This window comes from Anomalospiza imberbis, chromosome 5, assembly GCF_031753505.1.
Source record: "Anomalospiza imberbis isolate Cuckoo-Finch-1a 21T00152 chromosome 5, ASM3175350v1, whole genome shotgun sequence".
Lineage (NCBI taxonomy): Eukaryota > Metazoa > Chordata > Aves > Passeriformes > Viduidae > Anomalospiza > Anomalospiza imberbis.
The window spans coordinates 53,422,120-53,443,041 of record NC_089685.1 but is presented as its reverse complement, the minus strand read 5'-3'; the positions used below and the strand labels follow the sequence as shown (position 1 = coordinate 53,443,041).

The 20,922-nt window shown below is 40.5% G+C and overlaps 1 protein-coding gene across 6 annotated transcripts in view; it reads right to left on the bottom strand.

Annotated features, from left to right (window-relative positions):
- The window catches only part of DGKI (diacylglycerol kinase iota), a 197,241-nt gene that overhangs the window by 19,029 nt on the left and 157,290 nt on the right, over positions 1-20,922 (bottom strand). For all 6 annotated transcript variants that reach the window (XM_068190843.1, XM_068190841.1, XM_068190842.1 and 3 more), the window contains one exon: positions 7,921-7,946. In XM_068190843.1, coding sequence (XP_068046944.1) covers positions 7,921-7,946 — 26 coding nt within the window. The remainder of the gene's footprint in view (positions 1-7,920; positions 7,947-20,922) is intronic.

The window sequence follows — 20,922 nt, the reverse complement described above, 5'->3', positions numbered from 1 at the left end:
TCCTGAACTTGCTAGAGGAGCCCAAAGATTGCAGAAGCATGATGGAAATATGACAGCAAAAAATAGATGCAGTTTAGAGGTTTCCTGCCTAAATCATAATATCCCTTGTGGTGAATAAAGCAAAGAGTCATTGATTTTTAACTTTTTTCCGGTATCTATCTGTTTGCTACCACTGCCCTAAAGAAACAGGGGTTAAACAAGGGCTCTCCATGGGTTTTCAGATTCACAAAAGTCTTGGGCTTCTTATGGAACCTGAAGGCAATGCCACCAGTCTAGGCAGGTCACAAGAGCTCTGCTGTGAGGCACTATTTCCATGAACGACAACAAAATAAAGAGCCTGAGAACTCAAAATACTCCCAAGAGACCAAGAAAACTGATAGTGCAGCAACCTGCTGCAACCAAGAGCTCAGCAGCACATCAGCTGAGCAGCAGCCAAGCACACACTCCTGTTCAGCAAGAGGGATATTAGGAATGCCTTCACACACTATCTTCAGCTACTTCGTCTGGACAGGAAAACATGCAGAAGCACAGATCCTCTTGTGGCTTGAGAGAGACACTTTTGAAGTCTGCTGGCCCTCTGAATAAGTCGTGCCTCAATAACATCTATTTCTAGGATTGGACAAAGAGGTAGAAAACCCTTCTAAATATTTGAGGGCTGTCCTTTAGTTACAAAAGCATTGTATCACAAGCAGATTTAGAGAATTGACATAGTTTTGATTGCACCTGTTTGCCTAACTTGTGAATAAGAACAAAATTTAACATGTAAAAATTTGAATCAGTACTCAGGTAGCTATAAATAAGCATTATGAACGTTTGCCTTTTAGGAATTTAAAAATTCAAACAACTGCACCAAAACACTGGTAAAAGAGAAGGAGCTTGGGGGGGGGGGGGGGGGAAGGCAAAAATAGCCACACATGCTTGCTGAAGGGAAAGAAAGGCTAAATTCTCACTTACACAGAAGTCCCTTCATACAACTCTGGAAGGATAAAGAGGCTTTCAAGCAGATGTAAATTACACTCAAGCTGCCTTTAAAGCCCCATTTTCACTCAGACTAGTTTAAAGCTACTTTGATGCCAATTAGAGTCCAACCTGAATTGTTTATGTGGCACTAGTCAGAGCTGAGAGTGCAGTTGATAGGAGTGGAAGTATTCATACCCTAATGTTGAACTTTTGCTGCAAGACCATTTAACTCAGATTTATAAAAGGAAAAGATGGTAAAAAAGTAAAAAAAAAAAAAAACCAAAAAAAAACCAACTTCATTTGTAACTACTTCATAACCCCAAAGAACAGTCACAGATAAACTAAGCACCATCTGGCTCACATCATCACTTTTTTGCCTTCCTTTTCCCTTCCACCATTTTTATTTTTAAACCAGGGCAACAATTTATGTCATTCTCAGGAGTGATGCAGGGGAATAAAATGTCTGTGATTAAGTGAGAACGCAAGGCAAGGAAAACTTTGGCTGACTAATGCAGTAATTTTATCAATAGAGTGGCACTAGGTTGGCAGAAAGAGAATTCTAGGTAAAATAATTAAGCAGAAGGGTTTTTTTTTTAAATTTAAAAATAAATAGGACAGCAATAAAGAAGCATTGTGGGCCACACTGTTCCTCTTCTCTGGCTTTGTGGACCATTCCCATCACAGGCACTCTTAGCACACTCCCTTCAGGTTTTTGCCACTGCAACACTAGCTGCAGTGCCTTTGCCTGGCAATATCTAAGTAACACTTCCCCAAAAAGCTATGGCTTCACAGGAAGACTACATCATCCAGAATTCAGTTCAAGAATATTTTTTCTAGCCATGTTCTTCAGTGGGTGAAGTGATTGCCACTCTTATCTGATTATTAGCAAGCTCCATCAGAGAGGGAAAAAAAAAAAAAAACACCACAGAAGCAAAGTAGGTTGCAAGGTTACCCAGAGCTTCTGCTTGAAAACAAGCACTCTGATTCAGACAACATATTCCTCACTCATACTTCCTCCAGAGATGAAAAGGATAATGGCAGTGGACATCATGAGATAAATGTTTTTCTGTTCTCATCTTTTACTTATTCAGATGCCTACATCTGCCAGACATCTCCCCTCAGATGCTTGCTGACCCCTCAGACTGCTTGGATATGATAAGAGGTGGGGTGTAAGCACCTTTTAAAGGTTTTATCCAGAAAGGACCTCCCTCAGCCCTAGACATGTGCTTTCACAGAATGCTTTCTCTTGCCAGGGGGACCCTGGGTCTGCATCAACACCAGCCTCTGCTGAGCTGAGAAGCAAATGAACAAACCCAGAGCAGATCCCCAAGGCATCATTGGCTCAGCCACAGACACTTTCAAAACACTGTCCAGGAGGGCTTTCTTCTCAAAGTGGCTAATTAATCAAAATAAATACCTGCAGTCGGGAGCCTCTCTCCAACCCCTCCCTTACTCTCTTTAATTTGCACAGAGAAAGCATTCCAAGACAGCTCAATTTGTTGCTGGGTAAACAGCTGCAGCATCACCATTAACAATACAGTGTCTCCTCTCTCTCTTTGGAAGGCCTCTGGTGTACAAAATAGACATTCATTTCTTTATCTTTATTTTTTTTTAATTCTACCAGCACTGAGATGTTTGGATTCATCTGCAGTACCCTGCTCATCCTTTTCATCAGTATGGCAGACTGCTTCAAAACTCTGGAGGAGAACATCCCTTTGCAGGCTGTGACTATCAAAATTAGTGGAGAGTGGCTCCAGAAAGAAGAAAGGAGACCAGGAGAGTGACGTCTGCTTTCCCACAGGCCACCATGGGCAACAGGAAATCCCATCTATCAGAGGTTCCAGGAAGTGTTATTCCTTCTTGTGCTGTTTTCTGGGACTCCTGCAACCATCTTCCTCCTTGCATGCATTTAGATTTCCTCTCTTGAATGGAGCTGGAGCAAATACCAGAGTGTACAGGGCATTCTGCCTCCAAGGCAGGAGCAGATACCGCACAGCAAATAATTTTCCTGTGTGGGATGGAGCCACCACTGCCTTCCATGCACACACTTGATCAGTCCCTTCCTTATCTATTCAGAGGGATATCCAGAGACAGAATAACACCTCCCACCTAAAACTTCTAGTTTGAACCCATGCCAAGCCATCCTTGTGGGAATTTTTTTTCTAATAGAGACTAATTTAGAAGTCACCATTATAAACTCACTTTACTTCTAAATGCACTCCTGGCCCTACACAAATCCCTCCTAGGTGTAGGCTATCCAGGCTGGATGACTCCTAGTCATGGCATGACTCCATGGCATGGAGCCAGCAGCTGGCAGAATCTGAAAGACTTTTGAGGGTTGCTTGCTATTTGTCTTTTCAAGCAGAAAACCCATCCTTTATCTTAATCTCTTGTATAATATTATTACTTTGTAATAACTAACTGTCTTCAAAATTGCTCCATTGAATGTATTTCCCTCTTGTCTTAATTTCTCCGTTGTCCCCTATTCCCTCATTAATTTTGGATCTATTACACACAAAATGCCCAAAACCACAAACCCTAAATCACAGAAGTTATGCTGATGCAGCAAAACCACATGTCTGCTGGAAGCAAACAAGGCAAAAAGCCCAGTCCCATTGGTCAGTAGAGAAATGAATAGAAGAGCAGTGACACAAATATTTGAAACCTCTTGTCTCCCGATCAGAATGCAACTCAGGTGTGTAAGGATTAAGCTCTGGTTGACTGCTACTTGAGGTGCGTTAGTATAGCTACTTAAAACTGAATAATTCCATCAAAGGCAAGGTTCCTCTGTTTGAAGTCAGACAGAAAATTATTGAGCAGCATCAGTTCCAAGTTGAATAACACACCAGTGAATAACCAAGTTGAATAACACACCAATGTTTCTATGTCATTAATAGCAACACTCAAGAATTTGCTGGGTTTTTTTCAGAATACTTGAAATGGAAATAGAACTCATTGTACTCTTTTTAAGGCCATTTCCTTCAATTGCTCACGTGATAATGAAGAATCAACCCAAACGTACAAGGTAAGCAAAGAATAGTAGAGAGAACCTAATTTTGGCCAGATGAAACTACAGATATGAATATTTAATGTAGATTTCTGCAGGGTGGCTGTAAATAGGGGTGGGCAAGGCATGATCCAGTGTGCACACAAAATACAGTGCAGCTCTGAAAGGTGCTGGGTGAATGAAGGTTTTGGCAAACCTTAACCATTCACCTAACCATAACCAGACAACAAGTGTGCACTGGATAACCAGGCAATGACTGTGTAGTGGTAATACAATCTATCAGAAGTCTGCATTCCCATCACACTATCGTACTTATTCCAGAAACAATGGATGCAATAACCTCCAACAGTGTCAGACCTCCTGGGCATATCATGAGGACTTTTTATACAGCAAAAATATAGCAGGTGATACCCTTCACTAAAAGATGACTTGCCTGGCCCTCCATCATGACATCTACCAGGTCTTCTGTGGGCCTGACACTTGGCCATTGCTGAGTCTCATTTAACCCCAAAGCCCAAAGAACACCACCGACTTCCAAGGCTGCAGCTGCACCAGGGCGTACCTGACCGATCAGGTCCTTCTTCAGAGTCATCAAAACCCTGTCTAAAGTGGTATTCTTTAGGATTTACTTGGCTTGTATCACTTTGTCAATCAGAGCGCTTGAGGGTTAGGGGCTTTGTCTACTCCTTTTGCTAATTAAAAAAAAAAAAAAAAAAAAAAAAAAAAAAAAAAAAAAAAAAAAAGAGAGAGAAGAAAAAAGAGAAGAAGCCGATGGATTTCACTCTGTGGTTATCTATTTCCTAGCTACCTGTACCAAGAAAAAAGAGGTACAAACTTTAAGAAGTTTTGGATAACTTTTCTTTTGAAATTTGGGATATTCTAGCAGTGAACTTTCCCTTTCTGTGCCAATTAAAATGGCCCTGTTTTGTAACTGATAAAGGTGCCTCTAACACGTGTCCCCAACAAGGAGCATTGTGTGCAGTTACAATTGTTCAATAGATGCCCAGTCCCTGACAGACAGTGCTTTATCTTCACCCTCTTGTCAAGACAGCATAATGCATTGTCCTGCCAGGGATTAATGGAAGTGCCACTCACATTAGATGCTAATTCTGGTACAAGTCTGTTGGATGCTACAGTTACTGTTTCCCACTAGTGCTTGTGACAGTTTGTCCACACTGGAGCACAAGCAGGACATTCAGAAACCAAGGTGAGGAGCACAATGCAAAAATTTATGCAGAATGCAACCTTGTGGTCCATAGGGAAGAGTAATTTAAAAAGCAAGAGGACGATAATAATAAAAACCCCACAGAGAAACAACAGAAGAAAAAGTGACAACTGAATATTAAAGCAGACAAAACACAGATCAGGAATCAAGAGGGAGGTTAAGACAAAAGATCCAACACAGACAAAGAGCCTTTTCTCAGTAATGATCAACATATCACATCATCAGAAAATCAGCACTGGAATGGTGTCCATAATGGGGAAGAGCAGCTGTAACACAGGGCAGAATGTAGGTACAGTGAAGGTACACTATTCCACTGTTGGATCTTCCCTCACTATGTAGGCCAAAGCATTATTGCCTTATTAAAAAAAGTAAATGTTTAACATATTGAATAGGTACACAGTTGAGTACTGATTATTAATGAACATATAAGTCTCAAAACTGATTTCAAGATACATACTCCAAGAACAATATGCCAGGAGACATCTGCATAAACACTATAAAAGACAGGTAATTCAGAGATAAGTTTTCAGCTTTCTCATGGACCATCTTTTTTGTTTAGATAAGAGATTTGAGATCTAAGTCTAATTTGAGATGCCTCCACACATGCAGTCTCAGTGGACTGAGAACCTTCTAGACTCTAAAGAGTTTATGCTGCAGCACTTTTATCACATTTTCCTTTTTGTACTGTGCCATTTACCAGGGTCGGTAGCTGGCATAGTGCGATAGAGGAAATCCAAGTATTGGACCCTTCTTTTTGAAAAGTCACTGGAGAATGGGAAGTCTTTTGTGCTTGAGAGAAGCTCCTACATATTTATAGGGGTGACAAACCTAGTAGAAACTCCATGGTCACAAAAGTTCTAATAACTGGCACTATCACATCACTAATTGGTCAAGGCCTTTCACTCTGCATTTCAGAAGAGGTTGCTTATGAGAGAAAGGGAAGAAAGGCAAAGAAGAAGAGGCTATTCAGAGATGCTGATCAAACCTGAAAAGCCAAACCATGGCAGCAGATGGTAGATGGCAAACAGGAAGGTTTTGTCAAAAACTCAAATAGTATAAAAATAGTGGAAAGAAGAAAAGCATTCTGACAGCATGAAATACTAACCTTTAAAGTTACACAAGGAAATGCATATACACCGTCTGTTGCTCCATTAATAGATAAAGATGGAGCAATAGAGTAAATGCAAGGGAAATGAAATAGCAAGAGCAGCCCATAACAAGTTTATGCACTGAGATGCACCTTGCATCCAGGTCCTGAAATAGTATATTAGACCATAATGATTTCAAATCTCTTCTGAGAGTTGGAGACATGAGGTATACTGTTAACTTTTCACAGTCCTGTAATGCATATTAGAAGCTGTGGTCATGGTAAAAAGCAGATGAACTATTAAACAGGAAAATTCCATCTGGTTCACAAAATCAATGAGCTGTAAATCAAAAAAATCTAATAGGGCACACCAGGAAATTAAATATGTATACTTCTGCCAGTCTCACACTTTTATTTGTCACAGGACCTGCTGCTACCAGACACTAGGAATGGACTAGATGGGCCAGATATATCATTGCATGTTTGTTCATTTTTATGGCTTTCTTTACAACTTCTGTTACTGAGAAAGGATTCACCAAGGAGATGGAAGAGAGTTTTTTTAATAACAATATGTTTGACATATAGTGGACTGAAAACCTTGGCTGGAGCCAAGGAAAATGTAGGTTGATACCTAACTAGTCACTCCACACTCCAAGTGAACATAGTTCAGTGACACACTTCCAGGCTCAGACCTCCTTACACCTCCATTTGCAACAGTCCTTACTATTCCCATCTGGACATTCCTTGAGTAATGCTTATGATAATGGTCAGAAAATGTTCTGATTGTGTGACTGAATACAAACTGGATGCCAGAAGAACATAGATATTTCTTTATTGGACCAAAACTGCGTTCCCAGTTCAGAGCCACACGATGAACTTTCTCCTCTCCCTGTCTCCCTTTTTTTGTTCCTCATTCCTTATGCACCTCTGGCAATGCAATTACCACCCCTTCACAGTCTGTCTCTGGATTTCAGTACCAATGTAGCCATATATTGATATACTGCAGATGGACTTAAGTTTGCCAAATTATTAAGCAGCTGGTGACCACAAACTCCCTCTTTAGCCCATAGGGAAAGATCAGATCCTTCAAGTCTCCCTCACAGCAAGCATATTGCTATAACCTGCTGCTCCTGCTACTCAAGCCATGAGATTTTTCCATGTAGAAGAGCCTAGCTAAATTCCCTGCTGTCCTACTGAACTGACTTTACTAGCAACCCAAGATAATGTGTGCCCAAGCCTTTAAAACACAATGCATTCTCCTCTCAGTGACAAAGATGCTGTCCTATGAGAGTCATAAAAGATTTGCTTATCTTTACAAAAAGCATGTATTGTCCTTTAAGCCACACATTTTCCACAGGTGAAGCTCTACACAGTTGGTTGAATAAACTGTAAACTCTTGCAATAGTTCCATTTGATTAAGCAAGATTCAATTTACAAATAACAACTTCTGTCAGTCCCAATTAAACTAACCAAATGATCAAGCACTTAATGTCTAGGGGTGAACGAAGTTTCATCAACATCAAAGTTTCATTTTTATAAAAAAACATTTTTCTCCACCACAACTGTGTTAAAACAGAGCTTACTCACTAGTCTTTGGTCTCATTTTTAATATGCTGTTAGTATCTATAAGACAGATCTTACCTTGATCTTCTGAAGAAACTGGTGACCTGGAATAAAACAACAAAATCCAGTCAACCTTAGGTAAAAGGAAGGTCACAAATAAAGTTCAGTCTCAGTCTGGGGAATGGGATATGGAGTAATTTGAAATTTTTATTCTTTATTCCATAGAAGAGAGGACTGAAAGGCATCCGACAAAAAAAAAAAAATAAAATAGAGCTGAACAGGTCATCTAGTAGCAGATTCTGCAGGCCAGAGTGACCATATGGAAGCATCTCTGTGAGGACTGATGCAAAGACTGTTTCTTGGCAGAAACTCATCTGCTACTGCCACTGCCAGGAGAAAACCTCACAACAAGGGGTGATCAAGGAAATTACATCTTGGTTGGAACTTACACTCATTACAGTGGCCATTTGTTTGCCATAAATCAATGTAGTGGTTAGCATAAAACAGTAGTCATAATTAATAAGAACTCATGCCATCTTCACAAAAGTAACACAACAGATCAAAAAAAAAAGTCTGGACAGATGTAAGTACAGAAAAAAGCAACATACCAGCACCTACTAGCTTTTGTGTTTATGTCCTATAACACAAAAGTTATAGGATGCCCTAGCCAGTGGATTAGGACTCTGATAATACCCCAAGAGAGGGAAGGGTTGTAAAACACAAGTGACCTCTCTGTGTCCCTGCTGACAAAGAGAAGAACCCCAGTGAATTCCCGGGATTTGTGTCACAGTTCCCATCACTAAGGATCACACTCCTCATGGTTTTTGGTCACCACCTAGAACAAAGGAACATGGAAGTACTGGCCCTCCATTTTTCCCTTTGCTGCAGTACCGTGGCTTAGCAAAACTGAGGCTAACCATGGAGCTGAATCTGGGATGTACCTTCTTTACTCAGACCAGACTGACAGCACACAGTCCAGAGGACTGGACCATTCCTCAGCACTTCCCCAGCACAGATTTCAGTTGTATGCACAGTCTTCCCACCCAATGAGTTTGTTCCTGCAGCGAGTGGGGCAACCCACGTTTCCTTTCCAAGATATTTAATTTCACAAAAATGCACAAAAATAACAAATTAGAAAAGATTTTCAAATGTTAGTGTTGCCAGCAAACAGATCAAAGCCAACATATGAAAAGCAGCCGCAGAGGGGTGAAGGGAAAAGAAGGAACAAAGGGGAAAAGAGCACATGTATATTTAACTGAGTCAGCAGGGGCTGAGGGCTGGAGGGGGAAAAGAAGTGAAGGAACCCTGGGTTAGAGGAATAAATGAGCTGAGGAAGAAGCCATGATCTCATTTCATAACAGGGGCTTGAAAATGAAGGTTGAGGGATTATAGAACATCAGAAGCAGATATGCAAATATGTAGATGCAAACAGGAAAAACTGAAAGAAAAGAAGGAAGCTTTCCTGCCAAAGTATGTAAATTTTTTCTCTGTAAAATAGAGAAAGATTCACAAATAAAGAGAGGGAAGAGTTAGAGCACAGCTGGAGCAATGGTCACTGTGAAAGGAAAAAAATTTGATTGCCTAATTAGGATTCTGGCTGCACAAGAAGCCAATGTGTCTGTATGGATCAGAATTAATTAATCCTCTGCTCTCATTAAAGGCTCTGATTGCTGCTGAACACCCTAAGCATGTATCCTGCTCTGCTGCAGCCAGGCCAGCTCTGGCCTCACCCTTCAGCCATGTGTGTGGAAACACAACAGGAATGCAGGTAACCCAAAGGATTTAGCAGGCACCACTAGAACTGTCCTGCTTTGACCAGTCAGTTACAGACTTTTGTCCTTAACTCCTAGCAGAACCCCTTCTGAACATCAAAACCCACTGCATTTTCTACAAGGCTAAACAAATCAGAATGGGTCATATCAAGAGGTGAAAGTTTTTTAGATACTTGAAAATATTTTTACACACAAGAGTCATGCAAGGTTCCTTGGCTCACGTATTCTGACTCTCCACCCATTGCTAATGCAGTATTCCACTGCATCAGCAGAATTTATTCCTTTGTTTTGTTTCTTAATTGCCCAGTTTCATCACCTTTCAGTTCTTTATTTGAAACAATAAAATAAACAATACAGATTATCCTATAATTTGGCTCTTCTTTATGCTTGGTTAAACAGATGTCATTAGTTCCTTAAAGCATCAACAACAGAAGAGATTTTATTACAATACCAATGCCTTCTCAATTAAAACATTGATTGAAGGGGAGGATGAAAAATATGTTTATTCATATTTTGTGTGTCTAAATTTATTATATATTTTTCAAAACATTATTGCCTTTTTGCTTTGTTGCATGTCTCAAATACAATATTTGTAAGAAATTTAATACTACTAATGCTACTATCAGTGGTTTTATTTGAAAGGATCCATCAAGTAACTGTGTAGCCTGGTATACAGAGAAAATAAGGTTTATATAACCTTATTTATATCAGTTTCATCAGGTTTATATCAGTATCTTGATGTGTACATATGCACCTTTCTGTATCACCCTGATAAACTCTGAGCTTGTTGGCTCATTTCATTCCTTGTTAATTGACAGAGAGTCCAATTCTTGCTTTCACACAGCAGGAAACAAAATAGCATAAGCTCGACATTTCTGGTGTAGCAGCAAAGCCACAGAGGAAGGTTTTGAATATCCCAGCCACAGGAAAAGCCTCAATGAGAGCTTCCACCACTGAAGATACCAAGGGTCAACCACAATAAACTGGGCTTCCTTTGTTCCACTACTGACATGAAGTATTTTGGCAAAGAGCAGAAAGGACTTTCAGCATCCTCCTACAATTCCAGGCCATACAGTTTAGCAAGGGGGAGGGAGGCTTTCCTAACTGCTCAAGTCCTCTCCTAACTACACCAAGGGGAGTCTTGTTTGTGGCTACGATGGAAGGAAGTGAGGCTGCAGAAACCTCCACACTAAAGAGAATTGGGCATTTTGTGCACTGACTCGTCCACCCCATGCTTATGGCAGGCTCCAAGGGAGGAAGGAGAGAAAGCCTAATGACCTGCTCTAAACCACATCCACTCACTCCACAGCCACAGGGGGCTTTCCTGACAGGAAAAAAAAATCCAGTAGATGCTCATATTTCCGGTCACACATCTTTCTCTCGGGTCTGTAAGAAGTGTGAGAGACATGCTGTGGCAGCACTGGTCACCAGACAGGTGTTCCAAGAAGGGAGGATTCTCATCTGCTAACATCCACACAGGAACCATCTGTCTAGTGCCTGTCAGCTACCCTCCCAGTATGATCCTGGCTATGTGTTTTACTGTCATAACGAAGCAAGTTATCATCTTCACAGCCTTCATGTCTTTAAAAAAAAATAGAGACAAGTCAGAGATACTTCAGGAAAACTAATGTACTGTCAAGATCTGTGGTCTCACCTGGGTCAAAACACTTTGCCAAATGACATCTTGAAGAGATTTTCATTTGGTTAAACAAAACAGAAAAAAATCATCAGGAAAAGGCTCAGGCACTGCAATATCCTGTTCTTGGCCATTTCAGAATGGAATAACTTTTTTCTTTATATGTATGTATATACACATCAACTGGGTTTTTCTTCTGGTTTTATCTTAGTGTAAAATTATCTTGTAGAAAGAAAGGGTCACCATCTCCCCAAGAGAGTAAAGGCAGGCCAGATTATCTGACTGACTAAATTTCCAGAGTCATGAGATTCAACTATCTCTTCTACCAACAGTGATATTTATTTTCCCATGCATAAATGAAACTGGGGAGCCTGATTTCACATATTTTCACCAAAGGCTTTAATCTGACTTTCCTCCTGCTCTGGTTTTACAAATGGCTATTGTTGTAGCAGATAGTTTGAGTAAAGACATATTTCTGTGATAGGAAAGAGGATCAGAAGGGAGGAGCACGAAAAGCACATTGTCAAGAAAGGTCTTAACACCTCTGTTTGCTTTCCATGGTGTTCATAGTCCTCCTTTCTTACAGGTCCTGCAGCAGTGTTCTCCTGTTGCAGAGTGGCAAACTCAATCCAGAGGGATAACAGAACTTGCAAGCCTCAGCCTGCAAGAGGAAGCTGTGCCAGGTCTGCTCCACCACCCCTTATGCAAGCAAAGCAATACCCTTTGGGCTTAATGCAAAATCCTCAAGCATCTTCCAGAAATCAAGGTACACATCTTTAGAAATGCATAAAAAAGCCATAAAAATGGTGTAAAAAAAAGCCTGATCATACATACACTAGATGCATCCAGCAAATTGGAATACTTACAATATTGAAGGCATGAGACCTGCCCACCTGAAATCACAACAGGCCTCCAAGTTCACTGTCTGATCCAAAGCTCACTGGAATTTTCCCACTCCGTCTTGCAGGGTTTGGATGAATGGCTGCAGAAATCTAATCCTCAGTATAGGCAAGGCAGCCTTCAGTATCATACAAGCCTCTCTCAAAGAGCCAAACAGTCAGAGCTGTTTCCAAGTGCACATTCCAATGTGCAAGCACTAGGTTTATTCAGCACTAGGTGGGTGGAAGAAGGAATATTCATTTCTAAGGAGGGAAGTGCAGGGAATGTCACAATTTTGAGCCTAGTCAACTGAGACTTAGGAACCTAGAGATATACAGCCAGACTCCAGGAGATGAATTCTAAAAAAATTTCAGCAAAAGAGTACATTATTCATGAAGACAAAGGCCTCTGGAGAAACTAAGTTGGAGGTGATGTAAAACAGCTATTTTAATCAATAAACCTGTAGCAGAAACCATCTGCACCAGGCCTATTTAAAATCACCCATTTAAAATTTAAAGGCCAAATAACAATCTCTATGCAGCAATTCTACTGGGGTTTATGACCATTCCACTTTTTTCCTGCTTAAGGAATGTAATTCTGCAAACTTTTTAATTCAGTCTGATAACAGCTGCCTGTGATGAGGGGAGAGTAAGAGCTGTCAAATTATACCCATTCCTTCTCATTTTGCAAGTGCATCTCTTCAGAATCAAAAGTGGCATCCCTCTTGGGATTTATTCACATATCCGCTGATTGCAAATGAAGAAAATTTTTAGCACATCAAGTATTTTTAAAATATAGGTGAGGAAACCCTCTCATTCAGCAATTTGTATCAATACCCCTGTGAGTTCCCTGCAGTCCCAGCTGCAAACAGTACATCATTTTACTGGTGGAAAGGCAGAACTGCTTGCTTTCCTGGTCCCCGACTAGATAATGCTCAGTCTGGGCATCACCATTTTCTACCATGGCACTTGATGAAAAATAAAAACCAAAGAATTTCTGAGAACTTCCCCACATTTTCACTTTGACCTGATACATTCCCAGATCAGCGTGACCATCGGAGGCTGGAGAAGTGCAGCAAGTTAGCAAGTTCAGCAAAGGCAAATGCAAAGTCCTGCACTTCAGGAGGACTAAAACCATGCAACAAGACAGGCTGGGGGTCTAACACCTGAGAAGAAGCTTTTCAGAAAGTATGCCTGATGCTAGCAGAGTACAAGTTGAACATCTGTTAGCAGAGTTCCTTGCAATGGAAAGGTCCAAAGACACACTGAGCCGTATTTGCTAGAGCAGAGCCATAAAGTAGATGGAAGTGATTTTTGACCCTCTAGTCCATGCTTGTGAGACCTGAGAATAAGACAGACATTGACAAATTGGACTGAGTTCCAGAAAGGGCTGCAGAGATGCTGTGGGCATAGGAGGACAGGCTATGGAAGCTGGGTATATTCAGTATGAGGAGAAGGTTTGGGCAAAATCTAATTGCTGGCTTTTACTACTTAACAGGAAAGGATAGAGAAGACAGAGTCTCCATGAAGAAAGAAGCAACAGTCACAAACTGGCACATGGGAAATTCAGATGGGATGCTAAGGAAAAAAAAAATTCTACCATGTGGATGATCAAAGAGAAGAACAGGCTGTATAAAGAGATTGCTAAATCTCTTGTTTTGCAGATATTCAAAACTCATCTGGAAAAGGCTCTGAACTTCATCTAGCTGGATCTATCCTGAAGATTTATATTAGATGACCTTCAGAGTTTTTCCCAACCCAAGTTCTCTGCAATTCTTTAAGTCTCTCTACAAACTTTCTGGGTTTACTACCTCATTCTTCCTGTTATTCTTTCTTCTCAAATATTTCTTATAGACAATGACCATACTGCCTCTCACACATGGGAAAATGCTGACCAGCAAAGTCCCCTGAATCTGAGAAATTCCATTCAAGTTATTTCTCAGTTTGCAGAAATCTGTCTGGACCTGTCCTGTAACCTCCAACAACCATATAGAGACAAACACTAGAGATATTATTCTTTCTTAATCCTGCTAAAGGACAAGCTCAGTATTCCTTCTAGCATATCTGTAACTTCTGATGCCTCAGGTTGTAGCTTTCATATTTTTCAGATTCTGTACTGCTTTAGAGCATACTTCTGAGCTTCATATTTAGGAATGGTAGGCTCTCTTCACAGAGTAGGTAGACAAAACAATTCCTTTCCTAGCTTGGGACCAAGGACAACCAATCCAAATCTCAGGCCCAAGAACATAAACAGTGTGGATTGAAGAGAGAAAAACAAGGAGGATATAACCTAAAGCTATAATTGTACTATTAACTCCAATATGCAAATGGACCAGACTTATAAAAATGTGAGACCCCGTGACCGGTCGTCCATTTTTTGTGACCACTTTGGGCTCATCTTGGGTGTAGCCCTGGCTGGGCTCTTGTGCTGCCCAGGATGTACCTATTGAGGCCTCCTAATAAACACCTACTTTATTTTTTAGCTCTGTCTAGTCTCTGTTCTAGGTCAGCCTTCACAAGGCATCACTTCCTTCAGCAGTCTCCATGTCCACCTGCACAGAAATCACTGCCTCAGGCTGTTCACATGCAGTCCAACACACAGGAAAGTAACTGGTGCTTCCTTAGGGAAACCAGGGCAGCTCAGATGTGTTCCATGCTGGATCTCAGGCATGTCAGTGTCCCCTGTATTGTCATGTGTCTTTTTGCACTACTGCTTAACTTTTTATCTCTTACCGTTCCTCTGTCCACTGCGGAATGTTTTAATGAAGACTTGTAAGACCACAGTGCAGCTATACCTGAAGCTGCACTGACACCCAGAGGAGTTGTCTGGGAATTGCTGCTTAAAAAGGGAATAGAAGATTTTATTGAAAAATCAGATATAAACCCAAACACGCCTGTCATTAATTTTTTAAAAGGAGAAGAAGGATAGAGAAATGTTCTATGAAATTCATCTTGGATGAGATAGTTCCACCTCAAAACATGACCTGAGCAAGCTGGCTTGGTATTTACTTGAAAAAGAAGGTATTTCCAAATGAGCAGCAGGATCATTGTAGGATAATCACAGTTTCTTTGGATTCAGTTTTTTGTTTTTGCTTCTTATAAATGCTTGGCCTTTCCTTCTCTTATCATCACATGGCACTAAATAGCTCAGTGGAATGCAAGAGAATTATTTTGAAGAGGGTTCTATCCCAGCTTCTTTGAAATGCTCTTCTTCCATTTCCATACTTTAATTAAATCTTCAAAATCCTCACTGACCTATAGAAAGCAAGATCTAAAGACACCATGTAATGCTTTAGTGAAACAACAAGGGATTGGATGTTGACACAGGTCACTGTTAAGAAGACCTGGAACAGGAGCTAAAGTGGCTACATTTATGCACTTCCTTAGCATTCTACACAAGCATAAAAGCAATCTATTAGGTAAAAATAGGTAACATCTGGCTTTTCCTCAACAACAAATCAGTGCACTTTTACTTCTTCCAGGAAAAGATTAAAGCAGAGGTCACTTTGTTAGGACTTCAATTTTTATTTAACCCAGAGAAAGAAATTATTTTGCTAAGCACAATTCCATGACAGCCCCATTTTGGGCACCTCAGGTATAACCTGGTTCATAAGATACATCTTTATTTGGCCCTCAGGCTAGATGGAGGTGAAGCACATCAGAAGCTTGGTCTCTTGAGATACTACCCAAATAATTTTAGGCCACTTGGGGTTTCTAAACAATCCAGAAGCTACCCTAAATGGTGTGTTTGTTATGACAATGCAAACCACTTTTGAGACACAGCATTTTGTTCCTGAAACATATTAATCTCTTAGAAACAGATTCTTGCAATTATGTTGAAAAAAGTCACCTGATTTTCACAAGTGCTGAGCACTAAGAAACCCTCACTTCCTGCCACCTTTTAAAAAATAACCTAAAAATTAAAATATCACCTTAGCTAATATGCGTAACATCCTAGGCAGAGTAGAACTGCTGAGTTGTTTGCACTCCTGCTATAGACTAATTGATGGAGAAAAAACTTCTATTGGGACCTTCAGATACAGCTTTTGTGCTGCACTTTTAGATGCCTGGCACAGGAACAGGAATCTAGGAGTCAGGGTTACACTGGCTCCAAGCCATGTCTGGCTCTCTGATTTCAGCTCTTGGCATAATTTAGCCAGGTCCATCTGTCCCTGCTTGCCCATGGGCATCAGCACTGCCAAAACCTCAGCAAGGCTCACTGTTATGGCCCTGCTCCCCATGTATTTCCCTCCCTTGCACACACCTCTGTGCCAGCACTACTAAACACTCTGTCTCAGCTACCAAGACAAAGTTGTGGGTTTTAGTGAGCCTTTCCTAGTGCAGAGGAGCAGCAGGCAAGCAGGGACAAACTGAATGTTTCTAAGCTTTCAGAATTTTCTCTGCTCACCCAAGTCCTTTGGCAGGAGTGTTACAGAGGCACTGTACCTCCTACACCCTGACATATAAGGCAAGAGCCAGGGGACTCAGACACTCACACTAGACATGGAACAGAAAAGGCAGGTCCCTGCAGATCAGCCATGCCAAGACACACAGCCTGGGAAACAATGAACTTTCCAAGCAGCCCCAGTGAAAAAATCTCACTTATTGTTCTATGAGTCAAGTCAAGGCTCATGTCAGAATAACGTTCCCAGCCTCACTCAAAAAAGTAATTTCTGCAGGTCTAAAATACTCCATTGCAAACCTCAAAAGATGACCTCTTTTCACACAACTATCCTTTGTCTTTATCTTTTAGTCACATGGTATTTTTGACATTTCCCAGTTTTCAGCCACAGCAGAAATACAAACATGAAGCTATCTGAGGAATTATGGAAAGGTTTGGCTTTTTTGAGTTTAATACAGGTGACCCAGGTGAAGCAGTACTTCTGTGTGATAGTTTAGAGCAGCTATTTTACCAAACAACATTTCTATTCTCTTTGAAAGCCTGTTAAACCAGAACTTAGGGATATGAACAGGAATAGAAATGTAGTCTGAATGCATGTAATGAGATGTCCAGGTGTGAAAGCTTGAACACAGTATGTAGCCCAATGTGTGTGTAACACATGTACAGGGCTGTGTTTCTTCCCCGGGCTCTGAAGCTCACTAGTTATGGCTTTGATAAGACAGCTTGGTACTGAGTGAGAACACATTAAGAACCAGTCTACTATCCAAGCAGATGGCAGCTCCTTATGGCAGGGACAGAGCACATGGCCACAGGCTTGCTATTCCCGTGCAACGCTCAGAAAACTAGGACTGGGAGGTTTGGGGTTTGGTTTTTGGTGTTTTGATTGGTTTTTTCTCACTTCAACTCTTACAAATGAGTAAGAAGTGCATGTAAATACAGACATACATGTCTAAAACTACAAGGTACACAACTTTTCCAACTTTGATTGGCTTTTAAGTCTGCTATGCTGGAGAATATTTGACCTATATTTATAAAAGTGCTTAGAGTACACCCAGAAGAATATATCTTTCTGTCAATCATCCTTTATCACCCCAGTAAACCCATCCATCCCCTTTTCCAGCGCCTTCAATGTCACTGGGGACCATAGGTCTGTTGTTTCCAGTCTATAAAGCTGGAGAGAGGCATATTCACATTCTACAGTGGCATTGTCAGGTCCACTATTGCTACCCTGCTCCTGCCAGGTACAGTTACCACATGTCCAATGCTTGCAGGGAAAGCATAGGCCCTAAAATTAAATTTTCAAATGTCATTTTCTTTTATCCAGAAAAAAAGAAAACAAGATTATGAGTAGTTTTTCTCTTGATATATTACTGCCTTCTTTGCTGTAAAGCTGTTTTACTTCTCAGAGAAGATTCTGCTTTGCAAACCAAGGACTAAAGTAGGCAAGCAAGGATGGAAGCAAAGGGGAAAAGGAACACAGTCTTTAAAAAAAAAAAAAAAAAGATAAAAGAGACTCCACTGCTTCAGTCCTGGCTATCAGCCAGAGAGTGGAAAGCAGATTAATAACTGTTATGGTAAACCAAGGTACCCAGCTATCCTTACTTTGCCAACATGATTTTTTTATCCTTTAAATGCACTCCAAAATAAAAAACTTACATTCCATGTGGAAAACCTGGCTTTGTCCCTTTGTCTACTGGGAATATTCAGAAGGCATTTTCAAGCTAGGTGGTAGTTGACTTTTTAACATTCAGGTGAGATGGTTCCTTTGTCAAGTACATGTGCATTCTGTTGCTTGAAGTTGCCCCAAGGAGAGGAGGAGAGCTGAACTGCTTGCATTTCCCTTTTGGAAAGTAGGATGCCAGTCAAGAAGCAAGATCTCTCTAAAGAAGCCAATTTGTAGTCTCATCGTGTGTGGGAGTGTTTTGCATGTCACTGTCTGTCAAAATAATTTGCCAGCAGGGTGAATTTCCTCAGCTGCACATCAGGTGTTGAGATGCCACAAAAGTCATTAAGAGGGGGCAGCTTGGTGAGAAAAGAGGAAGCCAAAATCCCTCCCAATCCACTCTGGGGAGCTACATGCTGAATGATGAGATGTACTGGTAATAAGTACTGAGGAGAAAAAGAACATTGTACAGGACACAGTACAGGATGTGCTCTGTTTCTGCCATCTATCGAAGGGGCGGATGCACAAACCCACCTCACCTGTGCCCACTGTTACTAAAACCCCTCGCCTCAACAGCAGAGGCTGGAGATTTCATTCTTGAAGAAAACACACACTCTCTGTGTTGCATTCACATATACAAATAAGGTTATAGATATGCAAATCTAAACCAATTTCTGATTTCTCCTTTTCCCAATTATGGTTAATAAGTGCAGAAGCAAAACCTGTGTCTTAAAGCTCAGTATTACTGGGCTGGCATTGTCAAGATGACATGTAAGTACCAATTACTAATGACTGTTGCAGAAAATTTTGAGAAGTAAAAGCCATAAATTTTCTACAGCCCAGTTCTCTGTAGATAAGTCAAGACTTGACAGTAGTGACATAAAACTTCTACTAATCAAAACAGAGGAAGAGATCATTAAATGAGGTTTTGCCTGTATGCAATGACTTAAAGGTAACAGCAGAAGTTGCTGAAAGTTTGTTTTGAATAACTTCCAGAACCATCTGATTCTCACTGTTTGCAAAGGTCCCTCAGGCGCAGTGCACGCCATCACCACAAAGCCATGGCTCATCCCCTGACCTAGCAGGGCTTGTGTGTGGCACCACTTTGCTTTGTCCTGCTTTTGTGCCTTCAGACACCAGAACTGAAGGCCAGGATCTGTCTATGCCCAGAACCATTGCTGAGATGGTATCACTCCAGCTGAAATAGCACAAAGCCTCTTGAATCCTGAGTTGAGAGCATCTGTTCTCATGTTTTATCCACTCAGAATAAACCAAGAGCATATCTCATGCAGGCCAGTCTTTGCAAAGATATTTCAGTATGAACATTCCTCTTCATTCTCTCTTTTCAGCAGTGTTTTCCTCTCCCAACTCTGCCTTTCTTCTACAGCTGAGTCAAGGTGTGTCTGCTAATCAGACATGGCCAGGAGTCCCTGAAGAACTCTTGCATTTTTCCCCACTGAAAATCTCCCAAAACAATGAACATTGCTAAGAACTTGATTTGTATAGATAAATCATATTCACAACAGAAGCTTAAAATACATGACATTGTTTATCACACCTGTGCACTAGACTAAAAAAAATTAACAGGTGCCATCCTTGTCAAAGAATTCTTCATAAGTGGAGGTAAGGGAATATTTATAGAGGAACTGAAGAAAGGTTTGCCTAATGTTGGATAAATTGTAGCTTTTATGTAGGATGTGTATAAAATTTTAAGTATTTGATTTCATCATGCTGAGAAATAGCAACAGCTTTAAAAATACAGGATCAGACCCCACACCAAAATGCATCACTTTTTTCATGCTCAGTCTCACATAGGGAACTTGTTTTCCCTTCAAATAATTTCTTATTCCTTTGCTGTATTCTTAGAATTTATTTTTCTTTGCTTTCTTTGAATTTCTTTTTCTATTTAGCCCATGTTTACCTTCTTCTTCAATAATTTCAAGTCCTCTTTAAAACACTTTCCCCCTTCTTTGGGTCTACGTCTCCCTTTCCAGTGACAACCCCACCTTTTTTACGTCACTTTCCTAGCAAAAGGCAGAGTTGCTTTTGGCAAATCTCTCCACTTTTAGGTAGTGAGAGAGATGCCTTACAAGCTATTTGTAAGAGTATCCAAGACAACAGAATTGAAAGAAAAGGGAGAGTTGAGCAAAAAACAGACACTGCACTCTGGTATATTTACGTTCTGTTATATGGACTACACAGAAGTGTACAGTAAAGGTAATGGTGATTTACACCTTCACTAAAATAAGATTTGTTTGAAAGCAATCAGTACTCATAGAGCCTCATCTGCAAAATGGAAAGCAATTCTTACAGGTGTACAAATACCTGATTAAGACATACACACTTCACTCTTGCAGTGTCATTTTATAAATGCAACTTGAACTAAATCTGAACCTGAAAATTAATTCAGATTTTTCTATCAAAAACACCAGGGTAGACAACTCTGCCTATTAAGGAGCTGATGCTGAGTTTTCCAATACAATATTTTTCGGGGAAACCCTTGGATTTCCCAAGTCCTTACTAACCTTTGAAGTTTTAAAGATTCACTGTCACCAGGCAGCCTGCCTAGCATGTTCTCAATCACCTCTTTATAGTTTCTAAGCTTCTACTAAATGAGCATTCTTTCTCCTTTCTACATGCAAATTTGTATCCCTGATGCTCCTCTCATTTTGTAATACATGAAGATTTATCTTTAAAAAATACCCTAAAGCACGTTGTAACATCTGTGT